Below are 23,564 nucleotides of genomic sequence, written 5' to 3' on the forward strand. Positions count from 1 at the left end.
TTCAAAATTTTCTACATGTACAATTCAGTGGCATCAATTACATTCTTCCAGTTGTGCTGCTATTCTCACTGTCCTTTTCCAAATTATTCCATCACCATTGTCTTCAACTCACTGTCCCCTAGGCTTTCCATCAAAGCTTTTGAGTTGCTGTTGTCAATTTGATCTCACATAGATTTTTTTTTTTGTACTTTAGGTGAAGGCTTACAGAACAAAATAGTTTCTCGTTAAACAGTTAGTACGCATATTGCCCTATGACAATGGTTAACAACCCCACGACAAGTCAACACGTCCTCACTCAATCTTGGGTTCCCTATCACCAGCTTTCCTGTCCCCTTCTGCCTTCTAGTCCTTGTCCCTGGACTGCTGTGCTTCCTTAGTCCCGTTTTGTTTTATGGGGCTGTCCAATTCCTGGCTGAATGGTGAACCTCGGGAGTGACTTCACCACTGAAATAAAAGGGTGTCTGGGGCCATACTTTCGGGGTTTCTCCAGTCTCTGTCAGGCCAGTAAATCTAGTCTTTTTTTGTGAATTATAATTTTGTTCTACATCCTTCTCCAGCTCTGTCCAGGATCCTCTATTGTGATCCCGGTCAGAGCAGTCAGTTGTGGTAGCCGGGCACCGTGTAGCTGTACTGGACTGTCTGGTCAACACTTTGGTAGCTGTGGTCTGTTAGTCCGTTGGACTAATCTTTTCCTTGTATCCAAAACAGCATACTTTTTAAAGAGCAGGGTGGGCTTGCCCACATAGGTTCTCGGAATAGCAAATGGCACACTCACATGACAAGGTCAGGCCAGAGGGGCAGGTGGAGTTCCTTTTCTAACAGGTGTGTAAACCCTTTCAAGATGTATACCAAAAACAAACAAACTCCATTGCTGTCGAGTCAATTCCAACTCATAGCTACGCTATAGGACAGAGTGGAACTACCCCACAGGGGTAAATCCTTACAGAGTGGCTGGTGGATTTGAACCACCAACCTTTGGTTAGCAACCACGTGCTTAACCACTGCACCATCAGGGCTCCTTTCAAGATAGTTAAGACGTAAAGACTCTAGAGAAAAATGGCTTGTTGGAGAATTTACAAGGGACGGTCGAGAGATCGTTGACATTGAGAACCTCTTTGCAATAAATTTCGTCTAAGGAATCCAGGAACCGTGCCTAAGGTAAACACCAAGGTAGTAAACGGAAACTGGGATTAATTTAAATGTCCATCAAGGGGGATTAGTTAAGTAAATTCCAAACAATGGAATACCAAAGGACTGTAAGCTTTATGTGAGTTTTTTACTAACCATGGTCTCTGTTATCCAATTCAGTGCTTCACATGATGTCAGCTCTCAATACTATCTATTGAATCAATAAATAATTGAAAATGCAGCAATTCAACAGGATGCAATACATCCCTATGTATACCATGGAAGCATAGCCACAATATATTTTTAAGTTAAAGTGAAGTTTACAAAACAGTATAGTATGATGCCATTTATAGTTAGAGTATACAGATTAAAATGTCTAGGAGAATATATATAAATAAAACTATTTATAGTGCTTGTCTTCTACGGAGTGCCACTGGATAGGAGTGAGGATATTCAGTTTCTATAGCCCTTTATTATTATTTTTCACAATAATGATTTTTACTTTTGTAATCAGCAACAAACAAATATCCATTTTGTGGGGAGGGAGTAGATGTTAGATAATGCTCTGTGGAGATTCTTATCATAATGTATGTTTTATTGGCAGTGATGTTGTGACACTTTACTTTAATGAAAAATAAGACTTGGTGAAGGGCCCAAGGCTGGGCAGGCCCTCTCCATCGGAAGTGCTGGCTCTGTAGAACCAGGGTCAGATATTTCAGAGACCCTAACCCCCTATTTATCCTGAGGAGACCAGATGGATTTCCTGGGCTTTATCTCATACCATGGTGAAGGCAGAAGGAAGGGTGAGTTCATTTCTAGCGAGCCTTCTGCTCACTAGATTTTTTTGTGCTAGTTGAGTTCTTTTCTCAAACCCTGTCACCTCTCTGCTGTAGGAACAAGTGCCAGTGTGTGACCCAGGCTGTGTCCCAGGCAGGCTGTGACCCCTTCAACAGGACATGGGCATCCACATGCCCATCCTCATCAGTAGAAAACCTCGCTGCAAGCAGAGGTTTTTAACATATTTCAGATAATTCCAGCAAAACCATTTTGTGATCCTGATAAGGTTATAGGAAATAGGTCTCAGGTCCTTACATCAGCTCATCTTACCAGAGGCCAGAGGAGAGAATAGTCTTTGGTCAAGATGAGACTAAGGTAGTGGAAATGCTGTATCACTCTTCAGTTCTCCCTCTTCGATATTTCTGTTTTTCCCTTTATGCACCATTTTGTTTTATTAACTAATTCTTTCATTATATAAATACACCAGTTACCATCAACTCAATTCCAACTCATAGCGACCCCATGTGTATCAGAGTAGAACTGTGCTCCGTAGGGTTTTCATTGACTGATTTTTTTAGAAGTAGATGGCCAGGCCTTTCTTTGAGTCCACCTCTGGGTGGACTCAAACCTCCAAACTTTCATTTAGCAGCCGAGCACATTAACCATTTGTGCTACCCAGGGACTCTATTATATAAATATGCCAGTTTATATGTATGATCTCCCTTCAAACTCCCACAGAGAGGCAGGTTCCACTGAAGAAAAATTCCTGAAACAATGCTCTTTTCAGGTTTTTATCTAGTCTTTTTTTCTTCAGTGAGAACAAAAGACAACTGACCTAGAAATGAATCTGTAGGGTTTTAGCCACCTGTAAAATTCAGATGGCTAAAATATCTGATGTCCAAGTCATGGTCAATGAATACTTGCTCCCTTTCCTCTATAATTTTTATAATTTCCTTCCTTACGTTTTAGGAATCTTTTTCGAGATTTCATAATTCAGACATTCCACTGGTTGAAAATTCAAAGCATCACTTAGTGGACAAGGTTACATGCCACAAATAGACAAATGTTGTAATTAGCCTGATCTCTTTCTGGAACCACTATGGGTTCTGTGCTCCCTGTGGCCGCCAAACTTGACTTTAGCTGCTAGCATTTTGTAAATTCCATTTTAGGAGACCTTGGTGCAGTTTGCATTGAAACTTTTCCTCTGAAGTTAACCACGCTGTCCAGGGTAAGTTATGGGCCTTTCCCTGGAAGAACTAACTCTGGGCTCTAGGCAATTAAGTCACAGAGTTTTTAGAGCCTTATGAGGAATTGCAGAAATGAAATGCTGCAGATCCTTCGCATAGATACAGAAAATAAAGTGAGGAGAACACACAGTCCAACCAATTGTTCACTAAACACCATTTCCTTGCATTGTGGCATCAATTTTAGTTTCTATTCCTTTTTTTTTTTCTTTTCAAACAGAAAATTAACTTCATTTTTTAGATTCCTGGTCATGGTTCTTTGTGGTTGGGTGTTTTCTCTTCTCGTATACTTTTTCCTTTTTCAACTGTGGTCAATATTTACCCCACATTTATTTTTTGAGCACTGGGAGATTGGATGTGACCCAAAACAAGTTGGGAAATTCTACATTGCCCTTCTCAGAGTAAAGCACCGAATAACAGAATGCTGATGTTTATTAATAGAATAGGTAGTATTTACCTAAGGAAATGCAGTATAGATTCAGCAAAAAATATTAATTTTCTATCTATCTGTCTGAATTGATATCTAACTTAAAAGGTATGTAAACTAAAGGGTTGAGAGGTTATATGTTATTTAAAAGTATTTTTCAAGGCCCTGAAGCAAAGGTCCTTCGGAGGTAAAAGCTGTACCATCTACAAGGCCAGGGTGCCTCTGGAGGACCCAGAGATATGTCAGAGATGGTCTGGGCCCGCTCATACAGAGCCTTGTGGGCCAAAGGAAGGAGTTTGGATTTCATTCTAAGTGTGTTAGAAAGCCCTTCTAGAGCTTTAAGAAGGGGGTTAGCATGGTCTGTTTTTAAAGGTCACTCTGGGGGCTGAGTGGAGAGTAGATTAGGACTAGGAGTAGGGAGAGGGAGGACAAGATGAAAAGTGAGAGACTAGTGAGGAGGGTGTTGAAGTCCAGGAAAGAGATAACGGTAGTTTAGACTGATGTGGCACTGGAGAAGTGGATGGATCGTGCTTAACACACTCCCAGTTTACAGCCTTCTCACTTGCTGTTCTCTCTGCCTGGAATATTCTTACCCCAGATAACTCCATGGCTGGCTTCCTCACTTCCTCTGGTCTTTATTCAATGCCACTTTCTCAATGAGGCTTTCCCTGGCTGCTTATTTAAAATTTCAACTCCCATTTCCCCCATCCCTGGAGTTTCCTAACCCCCTTCTCTGCTTTGCTTTTCTCCATGGTACAGTTCCTCTGCTATTTCACATATTTATCTTATGCACTGTGTGTCTCTTGCCACTAGAGTATAAACTCCATGAGAACAGCAGTTTCGTCTGTTTTGTTCCCAGCTTTAACCATAGGGCCTTAGCAGACACTTGAAACAAATTTGTGGAATAATGAGTTCCAATAGGAGGTTCTCCTCCTTCTTACCTATTTTTCCCTGACTTTTTGTGGAACTTTTTTTATTGTTTGTTTTTAATTTCTGTATGTGCATTGCCCGTGGAGTTAGTAGGATGTAGTGGTAAAACCAGTGGACGGCCAAGCAGACAACCAGAGCTCATGGTTTGACTCTCTCATTTACAAGCTGTGTGACTTGGGACAAGTCGTTCAGCATCTCTGAGTTTTTATTTCTTTGCTTGTAAAATGGAGAAAGACTGCCCTGCCTACGGCATGGGATTGTTGTGATGGTTCAATGGAATAATGTATGAATGACCATCAGGGATAAGACGTTGTTTTCATTTACCATGGTCTGGCCTTGAGGCAGTGTTTACAACAATTCTTAGAATGAGTCAATGAGATAGGAACTCCAGTGGAACTCATTTTACGAAGGAGAAAACTGAGATGCACAAGGAAGTTTAGTGAATTAGCCAACAGCTAGTAAATAATAAAGGGGATATTGGTAGTTCAGTGGTAGAATTCTTGCCTTTCATGTGGGAAACCTGGGTTCAATTCCCAGCCAATGCCCCTCAAGCACAGCCACCACCCATCTGTCAAGCCCTATAGATCACAACAATCTGATCCACAACCGATCAGGGGGATGGGGCAGGACCAGACGGCATTTTGTTCCATTGTGCATGGAGTCGCCATGGTTGGGGACCTACTCAATGACAGCTAACGACAACAACAAGAAATAATACAGTCAGCTTTAGACCCAAGGATTTTATTTCCTAGCCTGAGCTTTTTTCCCCCGTTATATTCCACTGGCACAAAATAAATATTCTAATGACTGAATAGACTAATGAAAAGGGTTTGACCTGAGGTGCAACTTTTGTCTCCAGACTATTTTTTATTTTTCTTGACTAGGGTTGCTATGAGTTGCAATGGACTGGTCAGGAACAAGTTTAGTTAACTAATGTAGCATTTCCCTGTTGGTTTTTTTTTCCTCCCCACCCCCCCGATTTAAACAGGCAGAAATTCTTGTCTTCCAGGAGAAAAAGGTATTGTCAGACATTCTTCTATCTTTCTTCCCCCCTAAAATGAAACTCTATCGTATGTACCCTGAGATTTTTGTCATACAGTCTAACTAAGTCCAGATGGCTTGCTCAAGTACGGTCATCATACTTCGTAAAGTTTTTGTATTTATCTACTGAAACAAATTCTGGACTAAGTGGCAAACACCCGCTTCTCAAATAACTTATTCCGTGTTCTCCTGCTTTGTTTGTGTTATGGGCTTTCTGTGCTAATGAATTTGTAAATGTGGTTTAATTACTGTTTACCGAGAAATAGCTGCACACAGTTCAGTCTCAGTGGGAGACTTAGCCAAAATGTTGAGGCAGTTTGTTTCGAGTGCCAAAACAACTAATAAATGAGAAGCACTTTTTAAACATCGGGAAAGGAGCTGAAGTTTGGTTTTAAAGAAATAGTGCTTTATATTTCCAGGGAAATAAATCATTCTTTACGGGAGTAAGTTTAAATATCAAAATAGCACTTTTTCCCAAGGCCAAGCACAAGGTGATTTGCACTTAACCAAACTGTAATAACGGTGATTTGATTGAACACCACACCAAAGAGCTATCTTCTAAAGAATTCCCCAAAAGGAGAACTCAAAATTACTTTGAAATACCGTAAAATGTTTTAGAGCTCTGTAAACCCATGTATTATGTATTACCTCAGGGTTCTGAATTCTGGCCTCAGGCAAATTGCCAATTTAGCAGCTAAATGACAGTTTTAAAATTCTAATACAAACCAGTCTCTCTAACTTAGCTTGTTTTTCCCCCTTCCAGAAAAAAAGGGAGATGAGAGAAAGTGAAAGTTATTGGAATGTTTAGTTGATAAATTGTGCTCCATTTGGAGTTCTAGTTTAATTTTGTTCCTGCATAAAATGGTGTTTGCTTGATTCCCATAAAAGGGGACCTCCAAAAGTAAGCTCTTTCCTGCCAGCTGTTGGTCATACTAATAGGAAGAAAACTTGGTTCTCCCCACCCCTGAGGAGACGCCTGCATAGGAGGTAGAGCAGGCCCAGGCTCTGCCTCAAAGTGCAGAACTCAGAAAAGAAAACCAATCAACTTTGTTAATCAGCAAAGACTGCTCATTATTCTTTGAACTATGGACAATATGAAAGAAGTCTGGGCAGTGTGAGATGCAGACACTGGCCTCTAGGAATTTATATTTAGCGGGAGCAACAGACAGCTCTACAGGCAATTCAACTTCAGGGGTTATAAGACCAAGTCTTAACCACTACATAGCTTTAGTGTGTCAAATGACATTCTGAACCAGGGCCTTGTCCTTCTGGAAAAATGCTTCCTTTACCAACAAGACTGTTCCATAGTTCCATGTTGTAATCATTTATTTGTTTATTCAATCATTTTTTTCAGTCATTCCTTCATTCATTAGTTCACCCTAAAACCCATTGCCGTTGAGTTGACTCTGACTCATAGCGACCCTTTAGGATGGAGTAGAACTGCCCCACAGGGTTCCCAAGGCTATAATTTTTAGGGGAGCAGATCGCCAGGTCTTTCCTCCTATGGAGCCTCTGGTGGGTTTGAACTGGTGACCTTTTGGTTAGCAGTCGAGTGCTTAACCATTGTGCCACCAAGACTCCTCAGAGATATAAGATAACTCCAATATAGACTCTTCTTCAAGGCTGTAGTAGGAGGGAGACAGACATCTAAACAAATAAGCACCATAAAGTGTAAAAATCCCAAAGAAAATTGAAATTCGTTATTAAAATGGCAATGTTGCCTTTCAAAAATTCTGTAAATTTCCAAGCCTTCCTTTCGGAATTTTTTTCAATGTCAGAAAAATGCAAATATCAATGCAGAACCCCTTTATGAGAAGCGGTTTATCCTGACCACTCTTAAATCATAAGACTTTGAAACAGGAACTAAACTCAGATATCACCTCCTCCAAGAAGGCTTCCCTGATATCACCTATGTCCTCCTTTGGCTCGAGAATCCCTTCTGTGCTCACAGCACCACGTCCATTCCTCTGGTTCCATGTATTGATTGAATGTGTGTGGTATTGTTTCCTTACCATCACCACCACCCCTGTACACACACAATGGAATGCCCTCAAGAGTGGCCACATTTTATTCTTGTATCCACAACATCAGAAGCATGCCTCAGGCATGGTGCTCAATAAATGTTAAATGGCTATGTGGAGGAGAAGCTGGTATTTACAGCTATATGTCCATCTAATAAAAACTGCCTTTGTTCCCCACACTATATTAAATGAAAAAATAGGTAATAAAAATTGCATATATTCTTGTTTTTAAAAATGTAAACATATTAAAACACATAATATATTAACAGCATACTTAGATACTCATACAAAAAATCTGGAAGGACACACACCCAAATGCGAGCAGTCATTATCTCTAATCATTGGGATTGGAATGTTGACTTCTTTCTATGTGCGGCACTGTGTTGTTTTGCTATTTTAGCATGGTTGTGGGCTACTATTATAATAAGAAAAACAAAGTGATTTGTATTTTAAAAAAGAAATTTTGGCCTATTCCATAAGCACTAAACATAAGACATAAGCAGCTTTATGCGTCATCATGTTTGCCATCTAAACCCACCGTGATCAGTGATCGGACTTTGTGGATTCCATTAACTGGACTAGCTTAGTAGTATTTAGCAGTACTAGACTGGTTTGTTTCTGCTTTCCTTCTCATGTCTTTGTTTATAATATTCAGTAGGTAACCAAGCATTAGAATCCCTAGGTAATGCAAATGGTTAATGAGCTTGGCTGTTAACCAAAAGCTTGGCAGTTCCAGTCTACCCAGAGGCACCTTGAAAGAAAGGACTGGCAATCTACTGCTGAAAAATCAGCTATTAAAACCCCTGTGGAGCACAGTTCTACTCTGACACACACAGTGTTGCCATGAGTCATAATCAACTTGATGGCAACCAGTTTTATCCAGGCATCACTTTATTTTATTTTTTTTATTGTTGTGTTTTAGGTGAAAGTTTACAATTCAAGTTAGTCTCTTATACAAAAATTTACACATACATTGTTATGTAACCCTAGTTGCTCTCCCTATACTGTGACAGCACACTCCTCCTTTCCACACTGGATTTCCCGTGTCCATTCAACCAGCTCCTGACCCTCTCTGCCTTCTCATCTTGCCTCCGGACAGGAGCTGCCCATTTAGTCTCATGTATCTACTTGAGCTAAGAAGCACACTCTTGACGAGTATCATTTTATGTCCCACAGTCCACTCTAATCTTTGTCTGAAGAGTTGGCCTCAGGAATGGTTTTAGTTCTGGGCTAACAGAAAGTCCGGGGGCCATGTCTTCCGGGCTCCCTCCAGTCTCAGTCAAAGTAAGTCTGGTCTTTTTACTATTTGAGTTCTGCACCCCACTTTTCTCCTGCTCCATCAGGGACTCTCTGTTGTGTGCCCCAAGCATCACTTTACTTGGAAATATTCTGACAATAGAAAGTGCTGAATTCTCTCTTTTGGTTTCTCTCTTCCTCGCCCTTAGTTCTCCTTGCTAATACTTGGATTGGGTATTGTTCTTGTTATTGCTGTTAGCTAACATTGAGTCATCCCCTGACTCGTGGCAACCCCCTTGCACAACAAAATGAAACACTGCCCAGTCCTACATCACCCCCGTGATCGGTTGGGGATCTGAACATTGTGATCCATAGGGCTTTCTTCCTAGTCAGTCTTAGTCTGAAAACTCTAGTGAAACCTGTTCAGCATCATAGCAGCATGCCAGCTTCCACTGACAGATGAGTGGTGGCTGACATGAGGTGCATTGGTCAGGATTGAACACAAGATGAGAATTGTACTACTGAACTACCCAGTGCCCTGGATTGGGTATGGTTATGTTGTTGTGTGCCACTGAGTCCATTCAGACTCATAGCAACCCTACAGGATGGAGTAGAACTGCCCCATAGGCTGTAATTTTCACAGAAGCAGATCACCAGATCTTTTCTCCCGCAGAGCCACTGGGTGGGTTCGAACCGCCAACCTTTCCATCAGCAGGTGAGTGCTTAACCATTGTACATAGGTCCCCTTTGATTGGGTATTAGAGCCCCAGTATTCTTAGATTCAGGCTCAAGCTCTTGCAAATTGATAAGTCAGAGCTAACTCTCCCACGTCTCTTCTCTCTTTGTCTCTCTGTTTTGCTGTCTCTCAACCTCTCTGTCTCTCTCTCTCAAGTGCTCTCTCTCCTGTCTCTCTGACTCACTCACTGACTTTCATTATCAATCTATGTTTTCACATTGGCTCTGTATAAAAGAGATCAGTTTCCTGGTCAATGATCTTTCTGCTCTGTATCTTCTGCCTTCCTGTCTTTATCTCATTTTGTTAGGCTGACTGCTATACTGCAAAACCTAGACAATATTGTTGGGCTAGAATAGAGCTTGTTTTCTTTTTCCTTTTTCTCAAAGGAACAATTGTAAATTATAAATGGTGCCCCTGAAGAACCGCTCTAAAAATTCTATGTATTTTCTGTTCTATCTTCAGCTGAATTCTCGCTGCCAAGATGGGGAAACAGAACAGCAAGCTGCGCCCGGAGGTCATGCAGGACTTACTGGAAAGCACAGACTTTACAGAGCACGAGATCCAGGAATGGTACAAAGGCTTCTTGAGAGACTGCCCCAGTGGACATTTGTCAATGGAAGAGTTTAAGAAAATTTATGGGAACTTTTTCCCTTATGGGGATGCTTCCAAATTTGCAGAGCATGTCTTCCGCACCTTCGATGCCAATGGGGATGGGACAATAGACTTTAGAGAATTCATCATAGCCCTGAGTGTAACGTCCAGAGGGAAGTTGGAGCAGAAGCTGAAATGGGCCTTCAGCATGTATGACTTGGATGGCAATGGCTACATCAGCAAGGCGGAAATGCTAGAGATTGTCCAGGTATGTAGTTCTAGCCCTTTAAAAAGAGCACGCGTCACAAGTAAGAATTGGAAAGTGCACAGTACATCATAGTGCAGAGGTTGCAAACTGTTGGCCTACCGAGGCATTTTATTTGGCCTACCCACTTAAAAAAAAAATTGAACCCACGTTATGAAAAAGGGAGATGGCATCTCAAAATCCAGATTTGTAGGCATCTCTTGAAAACTCAAAAACTCTGGCATCCCTGAGCCTACATTCTTGCCTGACATCAGTCACCACACCCTACAGATGGACAAGCACTTTTCAGTTGATCAGGCTCATATGACTACTCCAACCACTCATTGCCATGATCTGCCTTTGGGGCTATATTGCCTGGAGTGGTGTTTAATGATCAGACTCTGACCTGAGTTCAAATCCTGACTCTTTTATTCACTCCTTCTGTGACTTTGACCAAGTTCGTTTGCTTAAGTGAGCCTCGGTATCCTCATCTATAAAATAAAACTACCAGTGGTATCCACCCATGTTATTTTGTGTGCCCCATAAGACTAGATGTGACTTTCTATGTTCAATGCTTAGCACAGTGCCAGTCATATAGAAAAGTTCATCATCACCACTATCATTAACCCTCAGCTTTATTAGACTCTTGAATAAGAGCAGGAATCTTGACTCCATGTCTGTCCCATCAGAGATACAAACACTGTAGAATAGAAGCCTCTGTCACTTTAATAGGAGTCACTCCATTTCATTTCCCCAAATAACTCACCAGAGTAAATTCCCTGAACAGAACAGAAGAAGAGGCCCAGTGCTGGCCACATTTTCCTGTGGGAAATCAACAAACCTCTGGGGAGGTGGTAGAGGAAGGTAAAGAGCTATGGTCATGGCGATGGCAGCTTGATCAGCAGTGATGGAACCCAGACGCAAACCTAAGGGGGCCAGGTCACAGCTTCTGGAGAGGATGAGGAGAGCCCTGACTGCAAACAATAGGAAGGACTAGTGGGCGGGCAGCACCAGAGAGGGCTGGCAGCAGCTCGCTGTCCTGGCAAGAGAGTGGGACACAGCAGGGAGGCTTCCAGCAGCAGGCAACAGGGCCAAAGGAGCAGACATTTGGCTTCTGGGAGAGCTGGTCTCAGAGGCCAGCACTCATCCCGGAACATCTGGGTTCACACACAGTGCTGCAGGCCCTAGGAGAACGGGTAGGGTGCTGGGCGGATGAGGGAATGTAAAACCCAAAGAGACAAAAAGCACCAGCTACTGGTAGCGGGTGAGGCAGGGGAGGTAGTGGCATTTGTTTTTTATGGAAACTGGGGACAGAGCCAGAAAGAGACGTGCGAGACTGGCCTGTTATTGAGCCTTGGGGTGGAGGCCTGGGGCCTGGTCCCAGGCCTGTGGGACTAATTCACATGAGCAATTAAAGAAGTGACAGCTGCAAAGGCTGGAGGGATGCAGGAGCAAGGATACAAATGGCCCCTGCTCATCAGGAAGCTCTCCAAGATCTACCAGCTGGTCCCCTTTTGTGTTTGGGATACCAGTGACTTTCCTTCACCAAGAGCAAAAACTACCTGGATTCATCTGTTAAATTAATCCCCCCGAGACATGGTTTATAAACCAAAATAAAGGATTTCCATCCTTTGAGGATAAAGTAATAAAAATATAATGTCTACTGTAAACATATGAGCAATATGGTGGTGTTGTTAAGTGCCGTCAAGTCAGTTCTGACTCATAACAACCCTATGTGCAATAGAACGAAACACTGCCCAGTCCTGCGCTATCCTCGCAATTGTTATTATGCTTGAGCCCATTGTGGCAGGCACTGTGTCAGTCCATTTCGTCAAGGGTCTTCCTCTTTTTTACTGACCTACTTTACCAAGCATAATGTCCTTCTCCAGGGACTAGTTCGTCTTGTTAACACGTCCAAAGTATGTGAGATGAAGTCTTGCCATCCTCACTTCTAAGGGGCACTCTGGTTGTACTTCTTCCAAGAGAGATTTGTTTTATCTTCTGGCAGTCCGTGGTATATTCAGCGTTCTTCGCCAACACCAAACTTCAAGGCATCAGTTCTTCTTTGTTCTTCCTTATTCATTGTCTAGATTTTGCATACATCTGAGGCGATTGAAAATACTATGGCTTGGGTCAGGTGCACTTTAGTCCTCAAAGTGACTTTTTCCTTTTTAACACTTTAAAGAGGTCTTTTGCAGCAGATTTTTCCAATGTAATATGTCATTTGATTTCTTGACTGCCGCTTCCATGGTGGTTGATTGTGGATCCAAGTAAAATGAAATCTTTGACAAGATTAGTATTTTTTTTGTTTACCATGATGTTGCTTATTGGTCCAGTTGTGAGGATTTTTTTGTTTTTTCCAGGGGAATAGGGCAGTATAGAAACAGATAAAAGGTAAGAAGAAAAGTCCTCTGTATTCTCACCCTACCTACAAAGAGAATCATTGATGATAATTTGTTAATATATCCTACTGGTCCTAGTTCCTTGCATTTAAAAATATCTAGTTGATTTCATAATGTATATAAGGTTTCGTATCTTTGCATTTTCATTTAGCACAGTAACTAACACAAGTATTTGTCATGTTACAAAAACCTTTAATAAAGATATTTTAATGGCAGCATAGTCCCTGGGTGGTGCAAATGGTTAAGGTGCTCCGGTGCTAACCGAAAGGTTAGTGGTTTCACCCAGAGGCACCTCAGAAGAAAGACCTGGCAATCTGCTTCCAAAAAATCAGCCATTGAAAACTCGATGGAACACAGTCCTTCTCTGACATGCATGGGGTCGCCATGAGCCAGAGTCCACTCCACAACAACTGTTTTTTTGTTTTTTTTATAACTGCATTCTAGTCATACAATATATTATAAGTTGTTTAATTTTCCCCTAATGTTGGATATTTAGGTTGTTTCCAATTTTGCATTATTAGATATAATAACAAATAAATTATTCTTTCACATGAAGATTTTTCTGTATTTAGGACTATTTCCTTAGGCAGAATTCCCAGAAGTGCAAATACTGGGCCAGGATATGAACATTTCTAAGGCTACCGATATATTCTGACAAACCATTTTTTCGAATATACCATCAAAGTGTATGAGACGTGTCCCCATATCATTGCACTTTCTGATTTTTCTTAGTCTTTGTTAATTAAGCAAAAAAATTAAAATTAAGAAGGCGCTTCTGTTTAATTAGTTTTGCTTTATCTCTGTCCTTTATCTGGGAGGGACGGGCTGTTTCTGTTATCCACTGCAATGAATATTGTTGTTAGCTGCTATCAAGTCGATTCTGACTCAAGGGGACCCATGTGTGCAGAGTAGAACTTGCTCCATAGAGTTTTCAAGGCTGTGACCTTTCGGAAGCAGATTGCCAGTGCTGTCTTTCGAGGAATCTCTTGGTGGGTTCAAACTGCCAGCTTTCGGCAAGTACCTGTAGTCAATCACTCAACCATTTGCACTACCCAGTGACTCCTGCTACAGTGAAAAGGAGGGATATATTTTCCTTTTGGAGAGAATTGCTTCCAGATTGGGTTCTAAGAAAAAAATTTTGTTTTCATCAGGACTGTGTCATCTCCCACTTACTGTTTTTGCACGGGTCTCCTCGCTGCCCTTGGTCAATGACTTCCTGGCTGGTATTGATGTAGATAAAGCACCCTGGTGGTGCAGTGATTAAGTGTTTGGCTGCTAACAAAAAGTTCGGCGGTTTGAACTCACCAGCTGCTCCAGGGGAGAAAGACGTGGCAGTCTGCTTCCATAAAGATTTACAGCCTTGGAAACCCTATAGGGCAGTGCTATTCTGTCCTATAGGGTTGCTATGAGTAGGAATCAACTTTAGAGTAATGAGTTTGTTTTTTTTTTTTTTTTTTGATTAGACTTCCAGGCAGGGAGGGACCTCATGGGCTGATGGAAATTAAGAATCATTCTTGCATTCATTCAACACCTACTGTTAAGCACTTACTAAGCACCTGAATCCCTGGTGGTGAAGTGGTTAAGAGCTCAGGCTGCTAACCAAAAAGTAAGCAGTTCGAATCCACTGGCGGCGCCTTGGAAACTGATGGGGCAGTTCTACTCTGTCCTGTAGGGTCGCTATGAGTTGGAATCGACTCGATGGCACACAGCAACAACAACGAGTACTTGGCAAAGGCACTTGATTATGTGGATCATAACAAATTGTGGATAACATCGTGAAGAATGGGAATTTCAGAACACTTAATTGTGCTCATGAGGAACCTGTACATAGGCCAAGAGGCAGTTATTCAAACAGAACAAGGGGATACTGCATGGTTTAAAATCAAGAAAGGTGTGCATCAGGGTTATATCCTTTCACTATACTTATTCAATCTGTACGCTGAGCAAATAATCTGAGAAGCTGGACTATATGAATGGGGCATCAGGATTGGAGGAAAGCTTATTAACAACCTGTGATACGCAGGTGACACAACCTGGCTTGCTGAAAGTAAAGAGGACTCGAAGCACTTATTGATGAAGATCAAAGACCACAGCCTTCTGTATGAATTGCACCTCAACATAAAGAAAACAAAATTCTTTACAACTGGACCAATAAGCAACATCATGATAAACAGAGAAAAGATGGAAGTTGTCAAAGATTTCATTTTACTTGGATCTGAAATCAACGCACATGGAAGCAGCAGTCAAGAAATCAAACGACGTATTACATTGGGAAAATCTGCTGCAAAAGACCTCTTTAAAGTGTCAAAAATCAAAGATATCAGTTTGAGGACTAAGGTGCACCTGATCCAAGCCATGGTATTTTCAATCACCTTATATGCATGTGAAAGCCAGACAATGAATAAGGAAGACCGAAGAAGAATTGACACCTTTGAATTATGATGTTGGTGAAGAATATTGAATATACCATGGACTGCCAGAAGATCAAATAAATCTGTCTTGAAGAAATACAGCCAGAGTGCTCCTTAAAAGCGAGGATGGCAAGACTTCATTTCATAAACTTTGGACATGTTGTCAGGAGGGGCCAGTCCCTGGAGAAGGACATCATGTTAGGTAAAGTAGAGGGTCAGCGAAAAAGAAGACCCTCAATGAGATGGATTGACATAGTGCCTGCTACAATGGACTCAAGCATAATGATTGTGAGGACGGTGCAGGACTGGGCAGTGTTTCGTTTTGTTGTACATCGAGTTGCAATGAGTCAGAACCAACTTGACGGCACCTAACAACAACAACAGCAAGTACCTGGCATTGAAAATAAACACCACAGGGAAGACGAAGACACTCCCTGTGCTATGGAACCCAGTTTGCAAGAGAGAGTGGGACAATTGCAGAGAATGTTTAAAAGGTGCCAGTAAACACCTACTGAGCCCTGCCAACCTGTACCCTGTTCATGATGGAATATAAAAGGTGATCATGTAAATAAAGATGCATTCACCCTGACAGAGGCTTTTTCTTCACCGTAAAGTACCTCAACCCATTGACAGGCCCCTAGTGAGTTTCCAGGTCATAGTTGTAAAGACACACATTCCTTAATAACATCTTATATACTCACACTTTTTAAACTGGAAGGCTTAGATTTCCTCCATTGTTTCTGTAGCTCTACACCCTGATGATTAATATTCATAACCATGGATGAGGAAATATTGCAGCATCCTGAGGCAACTTCCAAATCACCAATGAGATTAAATTAACTTTAGAATCATTTTCATATTAAGGGCTATGCTATTCTATTCTATTACTTTGCAAACTAACAATTCATGTATTCTGTCACATTCATATGGTAATCTCCCTGCTTTCAATTATTCTGGATGAATTGGAATTTGCAGTGAGATCTTAAGAATTTCCCATTTTATTTTTTTCTCTCTGTTTTCCTCTTTGAAAGCCCACGCTCTAGGCCATGTCATTGTCAAAAGTAGCTTTGTGCCTTTGTGTGGATCCTCGTTTCTTGGTTCTAGCTGGTTTGCGAGGAAGCCCTGATAGTGCGGTGGTTAAGCCCTGAGCTGATAACTGAAAGGTCAGGAGTATAAACCCACCACCAGCTCCACAAGAGAAAAGACCTGGCGATCTGCGTAGGATATCCTGTGGGGAGTTCTACTCCGTCCCTTAAAGTCTCTCTGAGTCAGAATCACCTTGATGGCACACAACAACATCTGGTCTTCACGGTTAAGGAGAATGCACATTTGCAGATACTACATTTGCTTCAAAGGAGCCGATGTCTGCTAAAGCCGTACTTTGTGCTTGGGTAAATATCTCTCAGAATGTGATGAGCTGGAGGCAAGCTGTAGATGAGAAGTTTCATGAACAAATTAAGGTTGTATTTGTTAACGTGAGTTAACCCTGTAGCTTGATTACAAGAGTCAAAGAAGAAATTGCTGGCTGAACCCACATTCCTCCAAGATTCAGGAATTCAAACAAGTTAAAAATTGCCAGCATGTTGGCAGCATGAGAAGGACTCCATCCGTTATTGCTAGGTTTGAAGATAGAGGAAGAGGACCACGAGCCAAAGAATGCAGGCAGCTTCTAGAAACTGTGAAAAACAAAGACATTTCCCCTAGAGCCCACAGAAGGAACAAAGCTCCATGGACACCTTGGTTTTAGCCCAGTGAAACTGATTTCAGACTTCTGACTTCCAGAACTGTAAGATGATAAATTTGCATTGTTTTAAGCTGCTAAGTTTGTGGTAACTTGTTACAGCAGCAATGGGACACAAATACAGTATATTTCAGTACTACTCAGAGTTCGAAAGAGTGTCATAAATTTTAGAGTCCTTACCAATGTTAACAAATACAGAAGGATTCCAGCTCGTCACCATAAATAACGTTCTGTGGATACCAAAGCTAAACCACAGGAAGCAACATCAGGGAGAACAACTGGATGCTTTATGAATTGGAGTCCTACACCTCATTCATTGTCAAGCATAATTATAAACTTGTTTGGACCCCAATCTTCATCTTTACCAGGTATTAGTGTTTGTAGCTGAACACCACTGCAAGAGGAAGGAGAATGCTTTTTCTCCTACCCAAGCCCCCTGCCCCTCTGCCAAGCTGGAGGACAGTCAGAATACCCAAATCCATCGCAACCCAGGGCGGAGCTGACCTAGCCAGCAAGTCTACCATGAATGCTTGGATGCTTTCTGGGGTACTGGGCATGGGGACAGATGCTGAACTATGAATAGGACCGCAGCTCTCCCAGGGAGAGAATGTAGGGAAAAAATGGAGTTCAACTTGCCTCCCTTCTGTTCTTAGAAAATAGCTGCCAAAAACAAACCCCTTGCCATCAAGTTGATTCCTGACAGATGGTAACCCAGGCGTTACTGCGTAGAACTGCTCCATAGGGTTTTCTGGGCTGTGATCTTTATGGAAACAGATCATCAGGCCTTTCTTGCGTTGCACCACTGGGTAGGTTCAAACCACAATCACTGAGGCTGGCAGTCAAGTTCAAACGGTTTCCACCATCAGGGACCAAGTAACTAACTAGGACCCCCAAAAGATCAAGTTCTTAACTACAAGCCTGTCATTGGTTACATGTACATAAGCTGCACTGCATTTCCCTTATGATAGAATGAAAATTACAGGTTTAGACAGAAATCGATCACTGGTGCCCGAAGCAAAGATGAAGAAGGAGCCAAGGAAAGAGTAGGTATCTTGGTCAAAGCAGGTCAATACTGCCTTTCTTCTTCTTCAGTCCTTTTTTCCTTCTCTTCTGTCTCCCTGCATCACAATTGCTTATCCCTGGGTCCCCAAGCTGAGCTTCCCTTTACTACAGAGGCAGCTTTGTGTTGTTGCTAAGGGTGTAGACCCTGGCACCAGAGTGCCTGAGTTCCAGCTGTCATTCTACCGCTCAGTAACTGCATGCCTTTGGGCAAGTTACTTCACCTCACTGCGTGTCAGTTTTCTGGTTTGTGAAATGGAACTGATATGGGACCTACCTCACTGATAATTGTAAGGATTAAATCAATTATTACAAGTGAAGCACTCAGAACCCTGCCTCTCATAAAGGTTGTTGTTGTTTTTGGGTGCCATCAAATCGATTTTGACTCTTAGCAACCCCATGTGACAGAGTAGAATTGCCCTGCAGGGTTTTCTAAGCTGTAATTTTTACGGAAGCAGATTATCAGATCTGCCTCCCGAGGCATCGTTTGAACCACCAACCTTCAGGTTATCAGCCAAGTGCTTAACCATTGCACCACGAGGGCTCCTTTGTCACAGGGTATCATCCAATACATACCGGTTATTATTACTACCACAGTTTCCAGAGCTGGACCAGGGTGCTTCCCTGCTAAAGACAATAAAACGAGGTTATTTCTGATTCAAGAGACAAAGAAATAAATAGAATTTTCCAGTAAATGTTAAGTGAAATTTGCTTAGTAGTGAAATGTATGTTCACAAGGAAAAGGAAGGTGACCCAACTAAATTTCCAATTGGTGTAACTCGCAGAAGAGATATTCTTGAACAGATGACTTTAGGAGCTCCGGCCTTCTTCAGCTGCTCTTTCCCACTGAAGACCAGCTAGTCTGGGAATAAAACTAAAGCTGCTCTGGTCCTCACAGGACTCAGACAGAAGGAAGATCACCTCTCCAGGAGAGAATGTGGTTGGCACCAGGAAGTTCTCAAACCCTAACTGTTGACCTGAGCCCACAGGCTCACATCATGCATTGGGACTGTTTGGGGGACAGCCTGACTGGATTCTTTCCCAAGTCCAAGTTACAGACTTTTTCTAAAAGAAATATACAAGTTAACATAATGTTACCCATTGCAGTGCTCGGAGAACTTGCTTTGAAGATCAGGTTGGAATCATTTGTAATTAGCATATTCATTATTTTGATGTTAATGATTGCTTCTAATATACTTGCTGTTCAAATAACCGTTGTCTTAAAATCAGACTTTCCCTCATACTTGTGATTCAGGGTTACCTGGCGCTTTTGCTGAAGGTCAGGTGAACTTCAGACACCCCTTGTCTACATTTTCATGCATCCTAAATGAATGAACCCTGAAGGAAGGAGGTTGGGAGTATACTGGTAGCCCATCACAGAGGATTTCATTTTTGTTTCTTCTAGCAGTGTGGGAAAAGATTTGCTTTCTGATTTCACCCGTGATGAATAAGGCATATCTATCTATACAGTACAGGTCCCTGAGTGGCGTAAGCAGTTTGCAAATGGCGGCTCACCTAAAAGTTCGCAATTCAAAGCCACCCAGTGGTGCCACAAAAAAAGCCTTTGCGATCTGCTCCTGTAAAGATTGCAGCCAAGAAAACCCTATGGAGCAGTTCTAGTCTGTAACACACGGGGCTGCCATAAGTCCAAATCAGTTCGACGGCAACAGGTTTGGTTTTTTTGTTGCTGATTTTTGGTATCTATACAGTAACCTGATGAGGAGGGGAGATGATGGTGGTGGCCATCAAAGGGCATCAAGCAAACTGACAGATTAATCCCATGTGATCTCAAGAACATCAGACTGTGACCAATTCAGACAGCCATCTTGTGAGTATTTGTGCCACAGAGGATCAAAATAAGGACCAGAGAGACTTCTTTGCATTTTTTTAGAACCACATCCTGAGTGGTGTTTGCGTTTTTTCCAAAAACGGGTTTCTAAATTGGTGTCATAGACACTATGTCACTTTTAATATGTTCCTTAGAGACTTGAAACACTGTGCTCTTCTGGTTCTGAAAAAAATAAAAATAAAAAGGAAAGAAATTCAATTCCATCTTGATATGGCCCTTGGGAATTCAACTCCAAACTCTTGCCCATTTCTTAATTCTGAATGTGGACCACAGATGTTACCCTGGAATACAACTTAGATTTCTTTCCCGGAGAAAACTCTTGCAGGCAATCACTTAGGCTAGTGACTGTCTCTAGAAGAGACCTGAATGCTTGCTTATTGGTTGTGTTTGGTGTGCCCCTTTCTTATTATGGGATTACTGTATTTTTATGCAAATAACAAACACCTTCTATGTTTGTTTGCCAACCATGCCCTCCACCCTCGAGGTATTTTCATAAGTACTGCTATACCATTACACGTTGCGGTAAAAAAAAATTAGCATAGTGCACTTACGAAAATAGCTCACGAGGGGGAGGGCACGGTTAGCAAACAAACGTAGAAGATGAACATTATTTCCGTAAAAATACGGTAATCATATTATTACAAGTGACACTGCAGCTTAAGAATTTAAGTTAACTCTTAGCATCAAATACCATCTGGAAAACATTAATGAGTGCCTATAACCCAAGAGGCATCTCTTTCTGGCTCCTGCCCAGTCTCCTTTGTGGACTCCTCTTCCTTTTCCTACTCCCTAAATACGGATATTCCCAAGCAGAGTTCCTCAGCCCTCTTCTTTATTCATTCTCTCTGGGGAAGCCTCATGTTTTCATTGCTTGAGATGGGTTAGACATAATGATAATTACTTTACATGCTTTACTAGTATTCTAGAGCTGCAGTAACAAATTAACACAAACAAGGTGGCCAGAATGTTCCTTAGAAGCAAGGATGGCGAGTCATCATCTCATGTACTTTAGACATGTTATCAGGAAGGTCCAGTCCCTGGAGAAGAACATCATGCTTGGTAAAGTGGAGAGTCAGAGAAAAAGAAGAAGACCCTCAATGAGATGGATTGACACAGTGGCTGCAACAATGGGCTGCAACATAGCAACAATTGTGAAGATGGAGTGGAATCGGGCTGTGTTTCATTCTGTTGTACACAGGGTCACTATGAGTAGGAACCATTTCAACGGCACCTAACAATGATAACAACAACACGTGGCTGAAAACAACAGAAATGTATTCTCTCACAGCTCTGGGAGGTAGAAGTCCAAAATCAAAGTGTCAATAAAGTTGATTCCTTCTGGAGAGTCTGAAGGAGAATCTATTCCTTGTCTCTCTCCTAGTGTCTAGTGGTGTCTGTCAATCCTTGGCATTCCTTGGCTTGCAGCTACATCACTCCAACGTCTTCCTCCTTCGTCTCATGGCATTCTCCTTTCTGTGTCTCTCTGTCCAAATTTCTCTCTTTTTATAAGGAACCCAGTCATTGCATTGGGGCCCACCCTAATCCAGTATTACCTCATTTTAACTCAATTACATCTGCAAAAACCCTATTTCCAAATAAGATCATGTTCACAGGTTCCAGATGGACATGATACTATCAACCCAGTACACACGCATTATCTCATTTATTCTTACAACAACCTTATTGTCATGGATTGAATTTTGTCCCCCAAAAATACCTGTCAACTGGACTAGGTCATAATTCACAGTATTGTATGATTGTCTACCATTTTGTAATCTGAGGTGATTTCCCTATGTGTTGTAAATCCTATCACTATGATGTAATAAGTTGGATTATCAGCAGTTATATTGATGAAATCTACAAGATTAGATAGTGTCTTAAGCCAATCTCTTTTGAGATATAAAAGAGAGAAGTAAGCAGAGAGATGTGGGGACCTCATACTACCAAGAAATCAGTGCTGGGAGCAGAGTGCATCCTTAGTACCTGAGGTTCCTGCACTGAGATGCTCCTCAGCCAAGAGATGACTGATGACAAGGATCTTCCTTCAGAGCCGACATAGAGAGAAAGCCTTCCCCTGGAGTCAGCACCCTGAATTCGGACTTCTAGCCTACTGGATTGTGAGAGAATAAACTTCTCTTTGTTAAAGCCATCCACTTGTGGTATTTCTGTTATAGCAGCACTGGATAACTAAGACAGTTATTAACTCCCTTTTATGGCTGAAGAAATCAAATGCTTCCAGATCTTTATCTCCAGCCCCAAACTTGAGCATTGATATGTCCAACAGTTAATGGACATCTCCACTTGGATATTACACGGTACCTCAGAGAAAACATTCCAAAGACCAGCTCATCATTGCTCCCCGCAAAAACTTTTTTTTTTTTTTTTGACAAATAGCCCTTGCCATCTATCCAATCAATCAAGTCAAAGATATCTCTCCCCTCCCCATCTATCTCTCTATCCAGGCGGTCACCAGACCTATTAAATCTGCCTCCTTAATATTTTTCACATCTATCATTCCAGTCCATACGTCCTTCCACTGTCTTATTTCAAGTCAGTCTTTCGCCAGTAAGTGTGATTTTAGCTGTATATTTTTCATAGAATAGCCTTTATCAGGTTGAAGAAGTTCTCTTTTATTTTTAATTTGCTGAGAGATGTTTTTTTTTTAATCAGGAATGGATGTTGGATATTATCAAATGTTTTTTCTGCATATTGAGATAATTGTATGGCTTTTCCTTTCTGGTTTGTTAATATGATAAATTACATTGATTGATTTTTTACATACCAAATCAACCTTGCATTCCTGGGATAAAGCCCACTTAATCATGATGCATTATCCTTTTAATGTATTGTTAGATTTGATTTGCTAAAAATTTGTTTAGAATTCCTGCATCTATGTTCATGAGGGATATTGGTCCTTTGTTTTCTTGTAATGTCTTTGTGTCAGGCAAAACTGGCCTCATAGAATGAATTGTAATATCTGGTTTCGATATCGGGGTAATGCTAGTCATAAAAAATGAGTTGGAAATTATTCCTTCCTTCTCAATTTTCTAGAAGAATTTGTTTAAATTGGTATTATTGCTTCATTAAATGTTTGATAGAATTCTCCAGTGAAGCCATCTGGACTTGGAGTTTTTCTTGTGGAAAAGTTTTTAACTACAAGTTCAACTTCTTTATTAGATAGAGGGCTGTTTCTTCTTGGTAGTTTATGTCTAACAAGGAGCTTCTTGGATCTGTGGGTTTATTGTTTTCATGAAGTTTGGAACATTTTTGACAACTGTATTTTCAAACACATTTCTGTGCCCCACTTGCCTCTCCTTTGGGGTCTCAATTACATATATATTAAGTTTCTTGAAGTTTTCCCACAACTCACCAATGCCCTGTTCATTTGATAAATTATTCTGTCTGTGTTTCATCTTGGATAGTTTTTATTGCTATATCTTCACAGTCTCAAATCTTTTTTACCTGCAAGGTCTAATGTGCCATTAATTTCGTGATCAGCTGGACATATAGCACCCACCTATGTTTTCATCCTCTGGGGTTTCTTGGGAAGGTGCTTTCCTGCTAACAGTATGTGCTGCCAGCAGGCAGGATCTGTATAACTGTTTGAAACTGAAGAAACGGGGGTGTGCCACAAATCACTGTTTTTACAGGGTATTGTATGAGGTGATGCATCCTGGAGGTGTGATTGTGCAGGACTTTTGTCTCTTTTGGCTTTTTTTTTTTTTTA

The 23,564-nt window shown here is 41.4% G+C and overlaps 1 protein-coding gene across 5 annotated transcripts in view; it reads left to right on the forward strand.

Annotated features, from left to right (window-relative positions):
* NCALD (neurocalcin delta) overlaps positions 1-23,564 on the forward strand; it is a 368,091-nt gene that overhangs the window by 322,367 nt on the left and 22,160 nt on the right. For 4 of the 5 annotated variants that reach the window (XM_023726022.1, XM_023726023.1, XM_023726024.1 and 1 more), the window contains one exon: positions 10,003-10,399. In XM_023726022.1, coding sequence (XP_023581790.1) covers positions 10,022-10,399 — 378 coding nt within the window. In that variant the 5' untranslated portion in view covers positions 10,003-10,021. Of the gene's footprint in view, positions 1-9,498; positions 9,520-10,002; positions 10,400-23,564 lie in introns of those variants that run through there. The other variant, XM_023726026.1, reaches the window with a different exon arrangement.

This window comes from Trichechus manatus, unplaced genomic scaffold, assembly GCF_000243295.1.
Source record: "Trichechus manatus latirostris isolate Lorelei unplaced genomic scaffold, TriManLat1.0 scaffold00009, whole genome shotgun sequence".
Taxonomy (NCBI): Eukaryota; Metazoa; Chordata; class Mammalia; order Sirenia; family Trichechidae; genus Trichechus; species Trichechus manatus.